The 16,573-nt window shown below is 63.8% G+C and overlaps 7 protein-coding genes across 7 annotated transcripts in view; 4 read left to right on the top strand and 3 right to left on the bottom strand.

The window, feature by feature from the left end:
- The window catches only part of AMSG_10553 (uncharacterized protein), a gene marked incomplete at its 3' end in the record, with an annotated part of 1,582 nt that extends 955 nt beyond the window's left edge, over positions 1-627 (top strand). Inside the window, exon 3 of the mRNA XM_013898034.1 lies at positions 59-627. Within this exon, the coding sequence (XP_013753488.1) occupies positions 59-627 (569 nt within the window). The remainder of the gene's footprint in view (positions 1-58) is intronic.
- A 1,542-nt stretch (positions 628-2,169) lies between these two features.
- On the bottom strand, positions 2,170-4,154 carry AMSG_10551 (ULK/ULK protein kinase). The gene is made up of 2 exons (XM_013898033.1): positions 4,011-4,154; positions 2,170-3,665 (listed from the first exon to the last, which is right to left on the bottom strand). The coding sequence occupies exons 1-2, from the start codon at positions 4,131-4,133 to the stop codon at positions 2,205-2,207; spliced, it is 1,584 nt and encodes a 527-aa protein (XP_013753487.1). The 5' UTR covers positions 4,134-4,154; the 3' UTR covers positions 2,170-2,204.
- Positions 4,155-4,885: 731 nt separating this feature from the next.
- Positions 4,886-7,186, top strand: AMSG_10550 (uncharacterized protein; the record flags this gene model as incomplete). The annotated part of the gene is made up of 1 exon (XM_013898032.1): positions 4,886-7,186. One exon carries the CDS (start codon positions 4,886-4,888, stop codon positions 7,184-7,186), a length of 2,301 nt encoding a protein of 766 aa, XP_013753486.1.
- A 22-nt stretch (positions 7,187-7,208) lies between these two features.
- AMSG_10549 (uncharacterized protein) lies at positions 7,209-8,291 on the bottom strand (the record flags this gene model as incomplete). Its single annotated transcript, XM_013898031.1, has 1 exon — positions 7,209-8,291. One exon carries the CDS (start codon positions 8,289-8,291, stop codon positions 7,209-7,211), a length of 1,083 nt encoding a protein of 360 aa, XP_013753485.1.
- Positions 8,292-8,353: 62 nt separating this feature from the next.
- On the top strand, positions 8,354-10,140 carry AMSG_10548 (BTN1 protein; the record flags this gene model as incomplete). The annotated part of the gene is made up of 3 exons (XM_013898030.1): positions 8,354-8,460; positions 8,812-9,646; positions 9,694-10,140. 3 exons carry the CDS (start codon positions 8,354-8,356, stop codon positions 10,138-10,140), a joined length of 1,389 nt encoding a protein of 462 aa, XP_013753484.1.
- A 120-nt stretch (positions 10,141-10,260) lies between these two features.
- Positions 10,261-13,823, top strand: AMSG_10547 (uncharacterized protein). The gene is made up of 2 exons (XM_013898029.1): positions 10,261-10,478; positions 10,515-13,823. Exons 1-2 carry the CDS (start codon positions 10,265-10,267, stop codon positions 13,685-13,687), a joined length of 3,387 nt encoding a protein of 1,128 aa, XP_013753483.1. The 5' UTR covers positions 10,261-10,264; the 3' UTR covers positions 13,688-13,823.
- Positions 13,824-15,976: 2,153 nt separating this feature from the next.
- AMSG_10545 (uncharacterized protein) overlaps positions 15,977-16,573 on the bottom strand; it is a gene marked incomplete at its 5' end in the record, with an annotated part of 748 nt that continues 151 nt past the window's right edge. The window contains one exon of the mRNA XM_013898028.1: positions 15,977-16,470. Coding sequence (XP_013753482.1) covers positions 16,094-16,470 — 377 coding nt within the window. The 3' untranslated portion in view covers positions 15,977-16,093. The remainder of the gene's footprint in view (positions 16,471-16,573) is intronic.

The following is a 16,573-nucleotide window of genomic DNA, read 5'->3' as shown; positions in this document are numbered from 1 at the left end:
GGGGGGGGAGGGGGGGAGAGATAGAGTAGCAGACTCACAAGCGATGGTGATGCGACAGAGTTTGTGCATCTGGTCGGCTCGGAGGCGCACGAGGTCTGTGAGCGGTCGACCAAGAAGGTGATTAACCCAAACCATGTGTTCAAGGCCATGGAGGATCTGGGATTTGCTAATACAGAGGTGCTGAAGCGGAGCCGCGACGCGCTTGGCGCCCACAAGGCCCGCGATGCGAAGCGGCCCAAGCTGACACACACCAAGCGGAAGAAGCACGAGCCGACGGCTGAGGACATTGCCCGGCAGAAGGCCTTGTTTGCACAGGCCAAAGCCCGCCAATTGGCTAAGGCCAAGATTGCGAGCGCTGGAGGCCCGGCATCATCGTCCCTGCCGTCCCCAGCCTTTGCCTCGCCCACCGCCACCCCTCCCGTCTCGTCGCTCTCCTCGCTGTCGGCCTTTGACCCGGCCACCGTCACTGCTGCCGCCGCTGCCGCCGCCACGGTACCACCCGCGAAGAGCTCGGCCACGCCAGCCCCGCCCGCGGCAGCTCCGGCCACGCCAGCCGCTGCCACTTTGTCAACAGCCGGTGCTGTGCCAGCTGCTGATCCGCCTCCGCCGCCGCCTGCCCACGACTAAATGCACACACACACCACACCACACACACACACATCACCATCATCATCATCATCCACATGCAGGACCACCGTTGATGACGTTTATTGAGAGCCGGTTCCGTTTAGGCCTTGTTCTCGGCGTCACGAGCGTCGAGCATGGCCTTGTAGGCCTTGCGGGCATGGCGCTGGTTGCGGCGGAACTTGTGGTTCATGCTCTTCATCGCGGCGTTGCGGTAGGTCTTGGCCTTCTTGATGCCGTTGCGGTGCGCCTTGCGCGTCTGGTTGTGGTTGGTGCTGTACACGACAACATTAAAGAGTGTGAGACATTGATGGGAGGGGGGGGGGGGAGGGAAGGGGGGGGGGGGGTATCGGAGGTAGCAGCCGGGGAGAGGGCGAGGGAGAGTGACGGAGTGGACACACTGAGAGCAGCCAATCATCCAGCCTGCACGCCCACCAAGAACAGCAAGCATACAGGCCAGACCAGGGCTGCCTCTTGTATCACCACGTCCAGTCCACCTCCACCTTCACGTCCACCTCCACCTCCACCACCTCCACCTCCACGTCCACCACCGACAATAATACCTCCAAGGGGATGAAAATAGAGTGCGGGGGGAAGGGAGGGAGGGAGGGAGAGGACGGAAGGCGAGAGATAACGGAGAGGGTGGAGGGAGGGGAAGGGAGGGGAAGGGAGGGGAGGGGGGGGGGAAGGGGAGGGAGGGGAGGGGGGGGGGGGGCGGTCCTTCTCCTTCCCTCTCCTCCTTCCCCCTCACCTCCTCTTCTACCACAGCAGACCGACACACACGAACACCACCGATACCGACAGAATGACTCCCACCCACTCCCTTCCCCCTCACACAGGGACCCCAAAACACAGGACCAATGCTACCTCTACCCAGCAGGGGGTGGAGGAGTTGGTGGTTGTTGGTGGGTGAAGGGGGGGGGAGCGAGGACCATGGCCGTGGTGGGTGTGCAGGGGGGGTCGGAGTGGAAGTGGTCGGAGTGGTCGGATGGAGGTGGGCGGGAAGGTGGGGGAGCATGAAACGTACTGGTTCTTGGACTTGGCCATCTTAAACTATACACAGATAGTATGGGTGGATAGAGGATGGTGAGTAGAGTAGAGAGAGGTGGGTGGGGGTTGTGGGCAAGGGTGGGGGGAGGTGGAGGGGCTGCAAGAACGCCGTGCTGCGGCTGGTCAAGAGACGGTCGTGTCGGCCATCGATGCAAACAAATATCTGCCCGTTGGAGACGGTCTCGCCAACGCGGCTAGATGCAGATAGAGGTAGCAACAGATGTCAGGAACACACTCATGGGTATGTACACCGCAAGAGCTACATGGCAAGCTGGTTGTGTCTGGGTAAAGACCTGGGACTTGCTCAGACCAATGCCATAACACTCTCTCACTGGCTACGGGATCGATGCCGTGTTAACGTACGCTGAAAGAGAGGTCGACTTTGCTCTCGTTGCCACTAAATCCCCAACACTTTGGCCGCCGAGTCGTGCCCGCGGCCTCCCTGGCCGTCTGCCACTCGACCGGCCAACGACGAATCGGCGAACCGAGTCACGGTTTGGCAACATGGTGTTTACGATGATGGTTAGCCATCACTGCGCCTGCGCATCCAGCATGGCATTCATCTGCGCAATCTTCTCCATGGCCCGCTGTCGCCAAACGTCAAAGTCGACCGAGCCGCCCGAGCCCGAGCTTGAGCCGCCCGAGCCTGAACGCGATGACGAGACCGAGGCCGAGATGGCTGCAAGCGAGCGGACAGCGGCGCCGGGATACGCCTGCCGCGCCTGGACTGCCGGTGGCGGCGGACGCTTACGGGCCGGCACCGCCGCTACAGATGCTCCGCCGCCAGCCGCCGGCCCGCGCAGTGCCGCCTGGTGCCGCGCCTTGAGCCGCTCCAGCCGCGCGAGCTCCTCTTGCAGCACGTTGTCAGCGTTCGAGGTGAGCGGGGTCCGCGCCGACGCTGCCGCGCTCTGAGCAGCGCTAGCATCGGCCTTGACCGCACTTGGTCTGACGCGGCCACCTGCTCTTGCCCGCATCGCCTCGACAGCTTCCGGCCCGCTCTCACCATCGTCGTCCGAGTAGTACTCGTCCGAGTAAAATGAGGCGTCGCGGGCCGGCGTGGCTAGCCGCGCAGGGCCAACACGGCTCTTGTGCTTGGCGGCGAGCGCCGAGTAGAACTTGTCGTCGTCGTCGGCATCCGACGAGTCGCTGCCCGAGTCGCTGCCCGAGGCAGACGATGGCGTGAGCGGCGCCGAGTAGCCCGCAAGTGCGGCGGCCGTGGCGGCGGCAGCCGGTGGCGGGGTAGCAGCAGCCGCAGGGTCAGCTCCCGCTCCCGTCCCCGCCGCGCCGAGCGCAATCGGACCCTTGTACGTCACATACGGGTGGGTGAAGAACTCGTCAAAGGAAATGCGCTTCGCCGGGTTGACAATCAGCAGGCACGACTGGATGAGATAACGCGAGGTCGACGAGATCTTGGCGGCGCGTGGAATCGGCGGCGGCGCCCGCTGCATCTTGCGGAGCAGCTCGATGTGGTTCGAGGCAACAAACGGCGGCGTTCCGGTGAGCATTTCGAAGAAGATAGCGCCCACCGACCACAGGTCGGCCTTGGCCGAGTAAGGCTTGCCCGACAGCACCTCTGGTGCCATGTACGTCGGTGACCCGCACAGCGTGGCTGCCAAGTCCTCCTCCTCGATATACCGCGCAAGGCCAAAGTCGGCGAGCTTGAGCGACGGCATGCCATTCGGGCCGACTGGCGCCCCGATCAACAGGTTCTGCGGCTTGAGGTCGCGATGGATGAGGTTGCGGTCCTGGAGGACACGCAGGCCAGCTGCAATCTCCCGCAAGCAGTGGATGGCAACTGCCTCGGGCAGCGAGCCACGGTCCTTGATAAACTTGTGCAAATCGCCACCGCCACAGAACTCCATGATCAGGTAGATGTGCTTCTCCGTCTTCATGATCTCGTACAGCTGCACCACATTGTCATCGTCCAAAGACTTGAGAATAGACTGCTCCAGCTTGAGATTTGCTTGTTGCTTCTTCGACAGTCGCGCTCTCTGTCCCCCCTCCCCCGGGCGAGCCCGTCCCCCCCCGTCGCCGTTCCATGCCACGAGCCAGACCCACGCCCGCAAGTCGCCGGTCACGCCACACCACGTTCCACGCCCGCAACAGCCCGCAAACACACCCACACATTCAATAGTTGGTAAGTATCGTTTCCAACCCCCTTCCCTCCTCCACACTCAATCTCCGGTCTCTCCTTCTACTCTTCGCCGTCTCAACACGTCTGCAAAGATAGCCCCTTCCTCCAAGACCTGCGTTGCTGACTTGGGTTGATTCAAAACTTTGCGGCCAAAGTGGAGGAAGGCTGAGCCGAGACAGGCGCCGCATTGGGCAAGGCGTACACGGATAGCTTTGATGGCCACAAGGTTCTTGGTCACCTTGTGCTGTGCTTTGTAGACAGTGGAAAAGGCACCTGTCCCTATTTTGCTCTGGATAAGGTAGTCCTCCCAGGCGAGCCCGGCCATGGATACTGCCGCCCCTTCCGCTGTCGACGACGCCAGTCGGGTGCTGCCGCCGCCCACCGCCTGCCGCCCACCGCCCTCCGCCCGCCACCCGCCACCCGATCTTTGCTCGCCGCCGCTCACAGCTCGTCGGTCACCGATAATAATTGCTGATTCGATTTGAGTCGTGGGCTTGGTCTACGAGCAGGTAGGATGGAGTCGTTGGATCCGTCTTGGATGGCGTGATGTGAGCGCGGCTCGAATCACGAGTGCGCTGTCGGACTATGAGGTGCCGTGACGAGGTCACTATCGTTGATCAAGCACTCGCTCTCTTTGCTTGCAACTCCGAAACAACACACACACACACACACACACACACACACACACACACATCCTCCAGGCCATCACACTACCCAGCCGCCCTACACCACATCACAGCCTTTCCTACCTCGAAAATCCCCCATCAACCTCTGAATCGCCTCATTTCAGCCTTCCCCCCTCCCCCCCACTCGCTGGTCGCCGAGTCGCCGAGTCGCCGAGTCGGCCGAGTCGCCGAGTCGCCGAGTCGCCGAGACGCCGTGTCGCTGCCGACCGGACCGCCAGCCACGGCCAGCCGACCGCCTCGACCACCACCACTACCACTACCGCTACCCCCGCTCAGCAACCACGGCCACACCACTCCCCCCCTCCCCCCCCCCCTCCCCTCCACACACGCACATACACACACCCTTCACACACGCACACATACGCCTTACGCCACCTTACCTTACCTCGCTATGTCGTCCAAGTACAACCGCGAGTTCCTTGTGGAGCAGGTCGCAGGCCACTTTGAAAGCTACAAGGACAAGCTGCCGAGGAAGAACATCGATGTGATTACCACGTACTTTACGCAGATGATGGGAGGGAGCATGTCTGTTGATGAATTTCTGGCTGCTGTCCGACAAGAATTGTCAAAGTCTGCTTATCGTACATACTCGGGTGCTCTCCGTGGTTGGGTCAATCAGAATCCCGTCATTCTGGCCGAGCCTGGTGTGCCCAACACAGTCCGCGTCTATCTCGCTCTCTCCACATACCTCATTCCGCTTCCTCTTGATGAGGAGGCTCGGGCTGCTCTGCTTGAGGCTATGACCACAAAGTCGGGTCTGGCTCGGGCTTTGGCTGTCGCTGACCAGAAGGTCCGCTCGGCTCGTGCCGGCAAGGTCCATGTTACGCTCACTCCTCAGCAGGGGGCGGCTGCGGGTGCGAAAGCCTTGCAACGGAAGCGCGATGTGGCTGCTGGTGTAGTGATGGAGGACGAGAAGGGCGACAACGGGTCCGACGACGACGACGACAACGCAGGCGACGGCTCCGACGACGACTCGGACGACGACTTTGACATCGGGAGCCGTGGCCATCCGCTCGGCGAAGTCATTGTTGTCGGCGATCGCATCACCTTTACGGATCCGCGCGGCAGGGTCAAGACCTTCGAGTACACTCTGCCTCTCAAGCAGTACGTCGAGTCACTGGGTGCCGCGGAAGGCCACAGGTACCTTGTCGAGTCGTGCGCCAAGGCCTTTGCCGCCGAGCAGCAGTCCCAGCAGGCCTCGGCCGCGACGGGCCTCGCAGGCATTCCGCCCGACTACGTGCCGAAGGGCAAGGCAACGCTCAGCTCGTCGGGCCACATTTCGTACACCAACCCGAACGGCGAGTCGCAGCAGTACCTCATGAACGAGGCGATCAAGGCCGCCATTGTTTCGCTCTCGCCAACGGACCGCGACCGGTACCTCACGTACACTATGGAGGTGGCGCTCTCGATCTATGTTCCGACGGCGGCGGCAACGGCGCCGCCGGCGTCAAACGGTGGCACAGCATCGGCGCCGTCGGCCGAGGACGAGTCGCGCAAGCGCAAGCGGCTCGCGGCCGAGATGGCCGACGTCAAGCGGCGTAAGCTCGACGAGCTCGGGCGGTCTGTGATCGGCGGTGGCGATGACGATGACGAGGAAGATTCACGCGCAGGCAGGCGCGCCGCGTCGAACTCGGCGTCGGCCTCGCGGCGCGCCGAGGCGTCGAGCTCGGCGGCAGGTGGTGGCGGCAGCGGCGGCGGCGACGTGGCGCAGCTCTTCCCGGGCAACGTCGACCTGACGCAGGAGCGCGCAATGATGATGGCGTCGATTGCGCGGCGGACCAAGACTAACCGAGCGGCGGCGGAGCGGACGCTCGCGTCCGAGGGCCACGCCATTGGCGGCGGAACAATCCGGCTTTGTGAGCCTGCGCCGATGCTCGAGCTTGTCAAGCAGGTCCTCGACGAGACAGCGCTCATCGAGGCCGCCGGCCCGTACCGGTTTCCGCCCAACTCACGGGCTGCCAACCGGCGCGCTGAGGCGTTCAAGAAGGTGCTTGTCCGCAACATGACCGGGCCTGCGCTCGAGTACCTCGACCTTGCACTGAAGGAGTACATGACGCGGATTGTGGAGGCGGCGATCAAGGCGTCCAAGGCGCGGACCAAGGTGGCCCGGCTGCCGTCCGAGTCGCATCCGGGCGACGTCATTACGACAGACGTGCGGCGGCTGCTGGCGGACATCCGCGAGCGGCACACCAAGAAGTGGCAGGCGCGCGAGGCGGCGGAGAAGGCGGCGTTCCAGGTGGCACAGGCCGAGCGGGCGCGACTCGAGCGCAACCCGCGCAAGTACGAGGCGCTGCTCATGAAGCTCGACGAGTTTACTGCTGCCGAGGAGGCGCGGGCCGAGCAGGAATCGGCCAACTCGATTGCTGCCGTCATGGTGGGCCGGACAAAGAGCACGTCGCTCGCCAACGAGCAGGCGGCGCTCAAGGCGTCGCTGGCGGCGTTCCCGGTCTGGGCCTCGTTCTCGCCGGCAGAGCAGGAGCGGTACATCGAGCTCCGCACCAAGACGGCGCCCACGGCCGACGAGACCCTCGAGCTCTCCAACCTCAACATCCGCCTCATGCCGGTCCACGGGACGAGCGCGTCGCGGCGGGTCACCCTCGCCGACCTCTCGTACGCGCTACAGCGCGCCGCCGCGCCGTTGCCGTCGGCCATCATCCACCAGATCAAGACGCTCACTCACCGCGCGCGCTGAAGCTCGACGCCGAGGCAGGTGGTCACGCCGACGCTGTCGCGTCGAGCCGCTTCGCCTTTTTGGCCGGGCCGGCTCCGGCGGCGGCATCTGCGGCTGGACGCTTGCTGGCCGCGTCTGTGGCCGAGCGCTTCTTGGCGGTGTTGCGGGCTTTTTCCGCCCGTGACCGCTTGATGCGCTCCATCTTGGCACGGGTTCGCGACGACGGCACCCAGTTGGCGTGCTCCGAGCCCGAGGCGGTGCAGAGGAGCTCGTACTCGTTTTCGAGCTTAAACATACTGGCAAGGTCAGCCCACGTCTTTGCCGCCTGAATGGCTGGGCCCATGCCAAAGGTGGTCATGGCGTTGAGCGTAAACTTGGCGTTGCCCGGCGCCATGCCCCAGTGCAGGGCTAGGCGGGTGTAGCGGGCGGCAACCTCGGCCGGCGGCACCATGCCGTCGGGCGAGAAGAGCGAGACGTTCCACTGGGCGCCACGGGCAACCATGATCGACGCTGCACCGGTGGCGGCGGTCATAGTGGCAAAGTCCTCGAACTTGAAGCAGTCACCGTTGGCAATGATGGGCACGTCGACAGCGTCGGCAACAGCCTTGATCCTCGCCCACAGCGCAGGCTCGCGCGGACGCATGTCGCGAGTCCGCCCGTGGACGCCGATGGCTGACACGCCCGTCGCCGCCAGCTGCTTGACAAGGGCAATGGTTGACTCGTCATCCTCGAGCAGGCGGATCTTGCAGGTGACTGGGATAGAGAGCGAGCTGACGAGCGTCGTCAGAATCTCCACAGCCTTTTCAGGCGTCTTGAGCAGAGCGGCGCCCATGCCGCCCTTGACCGAGAACGGCTTGGGGCAGCCCATGTTGAGGTCAACGGCATTGATGTCGGCCTCGCACAGGCGAGCAGCACGGAGAGCAAGATCCTTGTCGGCCGCCCCGATCTGGAGTACAACCGCGTGGCGCTCAGCAGGCGCGATGCGGAGCACAAGCGAGTCATCGTCCATAAAGTCGACACAGCCAAGACGTTCGTTCTCAACCCTCACGCACCGAGCGAGCTTGTGCGCGATGAGCTCGGGCGTGTACACCATATCGGCGCCGTACTCGAGAGCCAGCAGTCTCATAGGCAAAGTGCCAACTCGGACCATGGGAGCCAAGATCTTCTTTCCTACATAGCTCCATTCAGATGGCACTGCTCCTGTACCTGCTGAACCAGATGCATCTGCGGGAGAAGACGATGTCGATGACGGTTGCGGCAGAGACCGAGTGCCAGCGGCAGCTGATGCTGCAGCCGTGGTTGTGGCCATGCCGGCAGTGGTGCTTGCCAAAGTAGTTGTCGCCATGGTCTTGCTTGCCACACCGGCTGCCGCCATCCCGCCACCAAGCCACAAGCGGAATGAAAACAGTGTATATGCGTGGAGAGAGAGCGGGGCTATCGTCACAACAGGTCACCGTCGGAGCGGGGCGATGGACGGAAGTGATGAACGGGGGAAGGGGGTGGGGGGGTGGGGGGGGGAGGGAGGGGGGGGCTCAGGCTAAGAGGATCCGCATGTGGCAGAATATGACTCACAATGGGGAACCGACTGGCTGTGTTTGATGGCGATCATCTCTCCCCGCTGTAGATCCCTCGCCTGCCGCCCGCAGACAGTACACACTCAATCTCATCGGGTTCTTTCTTTGTGGACTGGTCAACAACTTTGGCTATGTTGTCATGCTCTCGGCAGCAGGGCATCTGCTGGAGGACTCGCCAGATATTCCAAAGTCGGCTGTTCTTCTGGCAGACATCCTGCCGACTTTCTTGCTCAAGCTCACCGCGCCGTTCTTCATGCACAAGCTCCCGTACTCGCTGCGAGTGTGGATCGTGGCCATCTTTGGCGTCGCTGCCTTCCAGATGACCGGATGGCTCACCTCAGTCTGGCTGCGGCTAACCGGCGTCATCTTTGCGTCAATCTCGGCCGGCTTTGGCGAAGTCACGTTCCTCGCCATGTCCTCGTTCTACCACAAGAACACCGTCTCGGCGTGGTCGTCGGGCACCGGTGGCGCCGGCATCTTCGGCTCGTTCATGTACCTCATGCTCACATCGTGGATCGGCCTCTCGTCACCGCTCACCCTCCTCGTCTCGTCAGTCTTTCCATTTGGCATCCTCATCGCCTTTTATTTCATGCTCGCCAAGCCGTTTGAGGACACACCGGTGCTTTCGGCCTCGCTCGACGGTGGGGCGCGGATCGAAGACGTTCCTCTCGACGATCCCGACGCCGAGCGGCGCACTGCAGGCGCGCCGCTGCTGGCGCGGCCGTCAGGCGTTGTCGCTCTCCGCGGCAACGGCTCGTTCGAGCCCGACCCAGAGCCCGGCTCGCTCAAGGGGGCCCGTCCGGCCCAGCTCTCGCTCGCCACACGCTTCCGCCTCCTTGGTCCGCTGCTCAAGTACATGCTCCCGCTCATGCTCGTGTACTTTTCCGAGTACCTCGCCAACCAGGCCGTCTCGCCCACCATCCACTTTACCAAGCCCTTTCCGACCCGGACGAGTATTACGTATACTATCAGTTCCTCTACCAATCTGGCGTCTTTGTCTCGCGCTCCTCGGTCAATTTCTTCCCCATCCGCCGCATCTGGATCCCCTCGGTCCTCCAGTTCATCAACCTGGTCTTCCTCTGGTCGCAGGCCTACTTTCTCTACCTCCCCTCGGCCTACATCGTCTTTGTCGTCATCTTCTGGGAGGGTCTCCTTGGTGGCGCCACCTACGTCAACGCCTTCTACCGCATCTCCCAGGACGTCGAAGAGGGCTACCGCGAGTTCTCCCTCGGTGTCACCTCGGTCGGCGACTCGACCGGCATCGTCGCCGCCGCCGTTGCCGGCTTTTTTGTCGAGCCGTGGCTCAAGAACCGCCAGGACTCACTTGCCCGCCAAGGAAAGCACCCCGCTCGCCGCCTCCTCTCCCTGGCCGCCTCATCGCTCTTCTCTCGCTCCAATTGAATCCGTCCAACCATCATCACACCGTCCGCCCGCCCGCCAGCCACCCGTCTGCCGGCAGCCGCCCACACCCCACCACCCGCCACCACCACCGCCACCAACAACAGCAGCAACAACAACAACAGCAATGACAGACGCAAAAATATCGTTCCCGTCTGTTCCAGAGCTTCGGACAATGGTGGAAGCCTCGTCGTCATTCCTCCCTGTCTCCCAAAAGATGGCCCTCACATCATCGCTGTCGGCCATTCAGGCCGCGCCTCTCGCCGCCGACTACGGCCTCCACCTCCTCAGCCACCCGTTGGCCAGCCAGTCACCAGACACACTTCATTTTGCGCTCTCGTGTATAGAGCGAGCTCTGCTACACTCGACACACTCAGTCTCGCTTCCTGTCCTCGAATCTGCCTTTGAGCTGCTCCTTACCGCCCTCGCAGCCGCCCCGGCTGCCGCCGGAGAGTGCGACCTTTTTTGGGTCACTCGCCCATCACCTGCTGCTACTGCTGCTGCTTCGCCCTCGGCCGAGACCGCTCCTGATCTACCCGCCGCCATCGATCCGGCCGCGGCTGCAGCTCTCGATGGCATTCCGTTTTTAACGACAAAGACTTGTGTCGTTCTCGCTGCTTTGGGAAAGGCGGCTTGGCCTCATCGCCTTCCGGCCTTTCTCCCCACCGTCCTCCGCCTCGCGGCTGTTTCGCATCAACCGCTTGCCGTCGTCGGCCTCAAGATCCTGGTTGCCTTTGTGGAAGAGGTGACTGGCACGGCCCGCCATCGCGACGTCTCATCGGCTCGCCGAGCCGAGCTCGTGGCTGTTCTCGGTTCCTCGCTGCCCGACATTCTCGCCGTCGTTCTGCGCGTTGTCGCCTCAGCGCCGACGCTCACCGCCCTTACTGACGACGCCGAGCATGCCCTCCGGCTTGCTCTCACTATCATCATCGAGCTCCTCTCCGGAACCACTGCAAAGCAGGTGGCGGGCGTGCTCAAAGCCTCGGACGTCTCGCTCATTCTCCCGCTGGTTGCCCTCGGCAGCAGCGGCGGCTCGGGCCACGTCGCCCTCCTGGCCCTCCGCATCTTGGCTCTCCTCATGGAGGTGCCGTACATGCCCGACGCTTTCGAGGACTACGTTCTTGCTGTCTTCTCGACCCTCGCCTCGCTCCTCTCATCGCTCGCTGACGCCGAGGCCTCGCTCCAGCCGCGCATCTGCTCGCTAGTCACCCACGTTGTCTCGCTCTTTGTCTCGTCGCACCTCGAGCGAGTGGCCTCGGCGTCGGCCGCCTCACGGCTCGAGTCGTTCTCACTCGCTCAGTGGCTCCACTTTGTGCTCGAGTACACGCGTGCCCTCCCATCCGCCGAGCTCTACATCCAAGTCCTCTCCGAGGTCTGGCTCCCCATTGCCGAGTACCTCACCGGCCTCGCCGCGCTCGCCGATGCCACCTCGCTCACCGCCCTGCTCTCGTCGGCCCGCGGTAGCGCGTCGGCCGCACTCGCCAACGAGTTTACGGCTGTTTACGCCGAGCTCGCCGAGGCCCTCCTCCACAACATTGTCACCGCCCTCTCGTTCTCGATGGAGGACAACATGCTTGGCGCGCTCAAGGCCTCGGGTGAGTTTGAGGGCACGACCGGCATCACGCTCGGCACCCTCCGAGCCGCAGCCAGTGCTGTCCTCGTCCCGCTTGCCGGTGTCTATCCAGACACCGTCCTCGGCCTCCTCACCTCGGTCCTCCACTCGCACCTAGAGCGCATCGAAGATGTTGCCGCTACTGCGTCGGTTGCGACCGACCGCCACTCGCTGCACATCCTCAACTGCACGCTCAAGGACGTGGCCATGCTCGTTCAGCTCCTCACACCACTGGTCACCGTCTTTGTCGAGGAGTTTGCGGAGCGGAGCAATGATGCGGCCCAGGTTCTGGTCATGACCCTCGAGCTGCTGGCGTGGGCCGCCAACGCCGGCGACGTCGCACGCCTTGCGCCAGGTCCGGTCGACGCGCTCCTGGTGGCCGACCTGAACTTTGTGCGTGCCTCGCTCGAGTGGGCCCGCATGTACGCCGAGTCCGACCTTGGCCGCCGCGACGAGATGCACGGCCTTGTTGGGACGCTTGTCGAAGCCGCAACAAGCCTGCTCGATCCGGATGCGCACTCGCCCGAGGTCCTTGACGCCGCCGTCGCCGTCCTCGCCGGGCTTGCCACCACGCTCCGGCTCCCAGGCCTTGTCCACCTCGATACCTTTGCCGCCCTCGCAAGCTGGACCGTTACTGACATGGCCGACTCGGAAATGAGATGTGAGACCCAGGCCAAGCTGGTCGGCGTCTTTGTGCTTGCTGCCGGCTGCGCCTACCCGTGGACGAGCGACGACGACCAGGACTGGGAATTCCGGCTCGGCGCCGACGGTCCGCTGGTAGGCGTCCTGGGCGGTCTGGCGTCGGCGTTGCTGACGTCGCTGGACGAGCTCGAGTCGCACGCTCGATGCAACGATGGCGGTGGCGTCTCGCTCGCACGCCTCCTGGGCCGGGTCGCGCGCGATGGCATCGACATGGGCGAGCTCGCGAGTCTGGCGCGCCGGCAAGTTGCCAGCATTCTCGCACCTGTCCTCCTTCCGCTGGTGCGGGGCCTGTTTGCGCGCGCACTGAGCGCCGGCGAGCTTGACGAGGCCAGCTATGCTGCGGAGGCCCTGCTTGCCATCTTTGGCGCTATCCGCGCCGAGGTCTCAGTTGAGCTGACCGAAGCGCTGGCGCAGACGCTATTGAGCATGGTCCAGAGCGTCGAGCTGGACGTGCTTGCGCGCGAGCACGACGCGCTTGTCGGTGCAGTCCTGGGCCTGTTCTCGCTCATGGTCCAGGGCGCGCGCGACGAGTTTGCAAGCCTTCTGCCTGCCATTGTCTCGTTTGCAGTCGGCTCGGGGCTGGGCGAGGCGTTGCCGCCGGCGTCGCCGACGGCCTCGGTTGTGCTCAAGCGCAAGTACCTGCGGCTGCTCTACGAGCTCGCCTTTTTCCACTCGAACTACTTGGTCTCGGCGGGAGAGATGGAGGCTGTGGTCGGCGAGCTGGTGAGCCGACTGCGGGGCGAGATCGACCTTGTGGCGGTCCGTGACTCGCTCAACTACCTGCGGATTCTAGGTTCACCCGAGGGGCGGCTCTTTGCCGCTGATTCGGCGCAGCCGTCGTTGCGGTGGAAAGTGCTTTCGGTCCTTGTCGCCATCGGTGCACGCGATGCGCTTGCCATCGCCCGCGACGACATGAGCTCGCTGGCTTGGACGGCAGCGGCACCGGTGCTCGACGAGTTCTACCACCAGTTTGTGCCTGCGCTTGTGGACGCTGGCTTTCCGGCATCGGCCTCGCCGGCACTCACTGATGCGGCGGCGCAGCTGCAGCGTGTCTGGTCGGGCACCACGTCCGAGGACGAGTTTGCTGACGAATGGAACGGCTTTGTGGCTGACTTTGCATACTTTTCTAAGCTCACCCATGCCAAAGTCGGAGCAGACGGCGGGAGCGACGACGCTAAGGGTCTTGGCGTCGACGCGCTCTCGGTCTCGTTTGACATGCCGCGGTACTGCGATTGAGGTACCCGGGAAACGGGCTGGACATTGATCAACGGACCAGGTGCCCGCGGCATGGTACGAGAGGGCGGACAAGCCAGTTGCTGCTCGCCACTCCACTCCTGCACACGAGTAGCGCTGCGTTTACTGCGGCCGACAGCTGATGGGCCGTTTGGTGCGGTCTGGGACGCGGACCAAGCACGACGGCAAGTCATACGATCTGCATGGCGAGGAGGGTGTGGCAGACGTACGTTCGCGCAGTGTGTTGTGCATCTACGCAACGCTCAAGGTGGCGCATGTGGTACTCATTGTGGTGCTCGTAGGCATCACCGGGCCTGCACTCCGGTTTGTGGGCGAGATGGAGGTTGTCCAGCGCGAGCGTGCAGTGGTGGCCAATCTTGTGGCTCACGATCTCCGGCTGGCGGAGCACGCCTACGCGGCCGAGTCACTCGACGTCGCCAGATGGGCCAACGGCTCGCTCACGGTTGGGCAGGCGTGGCTGGAGACGACGTATGCGGCGCAAGTCCGCGGCCGATGGGATGTGTTTAACGCTCCGTTTGGCCGGTTTCGTGAGAGCTGGTGCGAAGGCATGCACCCGGACGTGAAGGGTATCGAGCGCGACCACGGGTCGCCGTCACAGACGGAGGAGGAGCGTGATCTGTGCTGGCCGATGACGTTTCTTGAGTTTGAGGCGCTCCTGATCACGCCGCCACTGGTGGACGAGGCGGCGACGGGTGCGGGGCTCATTGCCAAGCTCAACAATTCAGCGCGGGTGCGGGCGGCGTACGACCGCAACTACCTCTTGCGCTATACGCAACGGGTCAACTACACAGTGGAGGGCCAGATGGTGAGCATGGAGACGGAGATGCCGTCTGTGATGGGCTCGCTGACGCTCTCCAAGCCGCAGATCCTGCAGGTCATCGAGACATTGCGGTTCTTCCAGCCACTGCTCGAGGCTGTGCCAGGCTTTCCTTTCTCGTCGACGCTCAACTCGCTGTTTGAGGTCTCTGCGCGTGTGACAATCGGGCTAGACGCTGGATCTGTTGTGGTCCGGGTGCCTGGCGAGCTGCGGAGTAGACTGAGCAGGCTGGCGGCTAGTGTTGTCCGCGACTACGATCCACCCGAGGTGGTGAGCGACGAAGAGGTGGCGTACATTCAGTCGCTGGTCGACGTCGGCGTGCCAGAGCTTGTGGTCTTTTCTGCCAACGCTTCGCAGGCCGAGATTTTGGCGTACGAGTATGAGATGCATCTGTCGCCGCTAGAGGCCGTAGCTGTGGCTGCCTTTTCGCTGCTGCTCTTTGTGGACTTTGTGGTGCAAGCGTACCGGGTGATGGTGGAGGTGGGGCGGATGCGCGGACGCGAGCTGTCCAAGTCGTTCTCGCTCGACTTGCGGCGGTCGGTGTACACGTTCTGCTGCCGCGGCGGGGCGTGTGCCGGCAAGGCGATGCGCGTGGTACAGCAGCTTGTGCCGTGGGTTGTGGGCGTGGCGCTCGCTGCCGCACTGGCGCTGCTGTACTACATGGCAATTGTGGTGCCGGCGCGGTACACGGCGGCTAACGGGAACGGGCTGATCTCGGTGGCCGAGGTCGGCGCATCGTGGAGCCAGCGGGCGCATGCCGACGCTCTCCGGGCCGAGTACATGGCCAACTTTACTCAGGCGCGCAACGCGAACCTGACGCACTACACGCAGCTTGTCAAGCGGTACGAGCTTTCTGTGAGTCTCGTCGAGGAGTGGCTCCATCGGGTCCCGTTCCTGGTCGGCTCGTTCCTTACCACGTGGCGGCGGCTGTCGCCGAGCGCAAGCAAGGCGGCGGACGATCCGGCGTGGGTCCGCAAGAACTTTTACATGGCTCAGCTGCAGGGCCAGGGTCAGTGGGTCGAGCAAGGCCTGGAAACCGGGTACGAGGTCAATGGAACTGAGTTCCAGCTCCCGTTCTCGCTCTTTGGCGGCCTCTACTCGGTGCTGACGGTCGAGACGGAGCGGGTCAACTTTGAGGCGCCGGTCGAGTTTCGCGAGACGGAGCGAAGGACAGTGGCGGCGCGCGGCGACCGCGCCATCTACGAGCTCGTCTCGTTCGGCCTGCTGGAGACGCTGGCGATCGCCTTTCTGGCGTGGGTCTTCCTCCCTGCGCTCTCCAACTTTGTCATCGACACGTACGTGTACCAGGCGGCGCGCGTCGCTGGCGTCCCGCACACTGTTGCCGTCGAGCTGGACGTGGTGGAGGGCGGGGCGGTGCCTGCGCCGCTTGACGAGGCGAGCCTCGCCGCCACCCACGAGCGGTTGCAATCGACAGTAGCGCCGTGTCTCTCGTATCCTCTACGGATAGGAGTGGCGGGAGTCGGAGTGGCGGCGTACGTGGGCCTGATGGTGGTGGCGGCGCTGGGTCTGGAGCGGGGCTGGATCTGAGCGCAGAGCCAGCGTCGCGTGGCTCAGCGGAGGCGTGTTCGGCCGTCGAGCAGAGCACAGGCCATGTGGGCGTCGTCAACACGGCGCGTCGCGATGGCGCCGCCGACGCCGAGCGACGAGAGCATGGCTGCGAGCTGGTGCTTGCAAAAGGCGGCGCTCGCCGAGCGAACCGCCTGGATAAACGCCGGGCACGAGCAGTAGTGCGTGCCGAGGACCAAATAGCGGGCGGGCGAGGTGCGCGAGGAGGCAAAGACGGCCGAGCGGCCCGAGGGCACAGCCTCAACAAGCTCGAGTAGGCCCCGATCAAGGACGTCCAACGCAGTAGTCAACACCGATGGCCCACCTCCAATGTCATCGGCCGGGAAGAGGACCGCCAGCTTGCCCAGCGAGGCCGAAGAGACTGGCGGCGGCGGAGGTGAAAAAGGTCGTGGTTGGTGAGTGTGGCCAGAAAAGGTCGTAGAACAGGGTGGAGGAGGGGGGAGGGGGGGGGGGGGGGGGGGGGG

The sequence above is a fragment of the Thecamonas trahens genome, assembly GCF_000142905.1.
Source record: "Thecamonas trahens ATCC 50062 unplaced genomic scaffold supercont1.60, whole genome shotgun sequence".
NCBI classification, from domain to species: domain Eukaryota; order Apusomonadida; family Apusomonadidae; genus Thecamonas; species Thecamonas trahens.
Note: the sequence above shows the minus strand (reverse complement) of the source record. Positions and strands in the feature narration are given on the sequence as shown.

What these genes read in the sequence shown, in the direction of transcription:
- AMSG_10547 (XM_013898029.1), top strand. Translation starts at nt 10,265, where the DNA reads ATGACAGACGCAAAAATATCGTTCCCGTCTGTTCCAGAGCTTCGGACA. An exon ending in ACTTCATTTTGCGCTCTCGT is followed by an intron (nt 10,479 to 10,514) that starts GTATAGAGCGAG and finishes CGACACACTCAG; the next exon opens with TCTCGCTTCCTGTCCTCGAA.
- AMSG_10551 (XM_013898033.1), bottom strand. Translation starts at nt 4,133, where the DNA reads ATGGCCGGGCTCGCCTGGGAGGACTACCTTATCCAGAGCAAAATAGGG. An exon ending in TGGCCATCAAAGCTATCCGT is followed by an intron (nt 3,666 to 4,010) that starts GTACGCCTTGCC and finishes GAGGGGGGACAG; the next exon opens with AGAGCGCGACTGTCGAAGAA.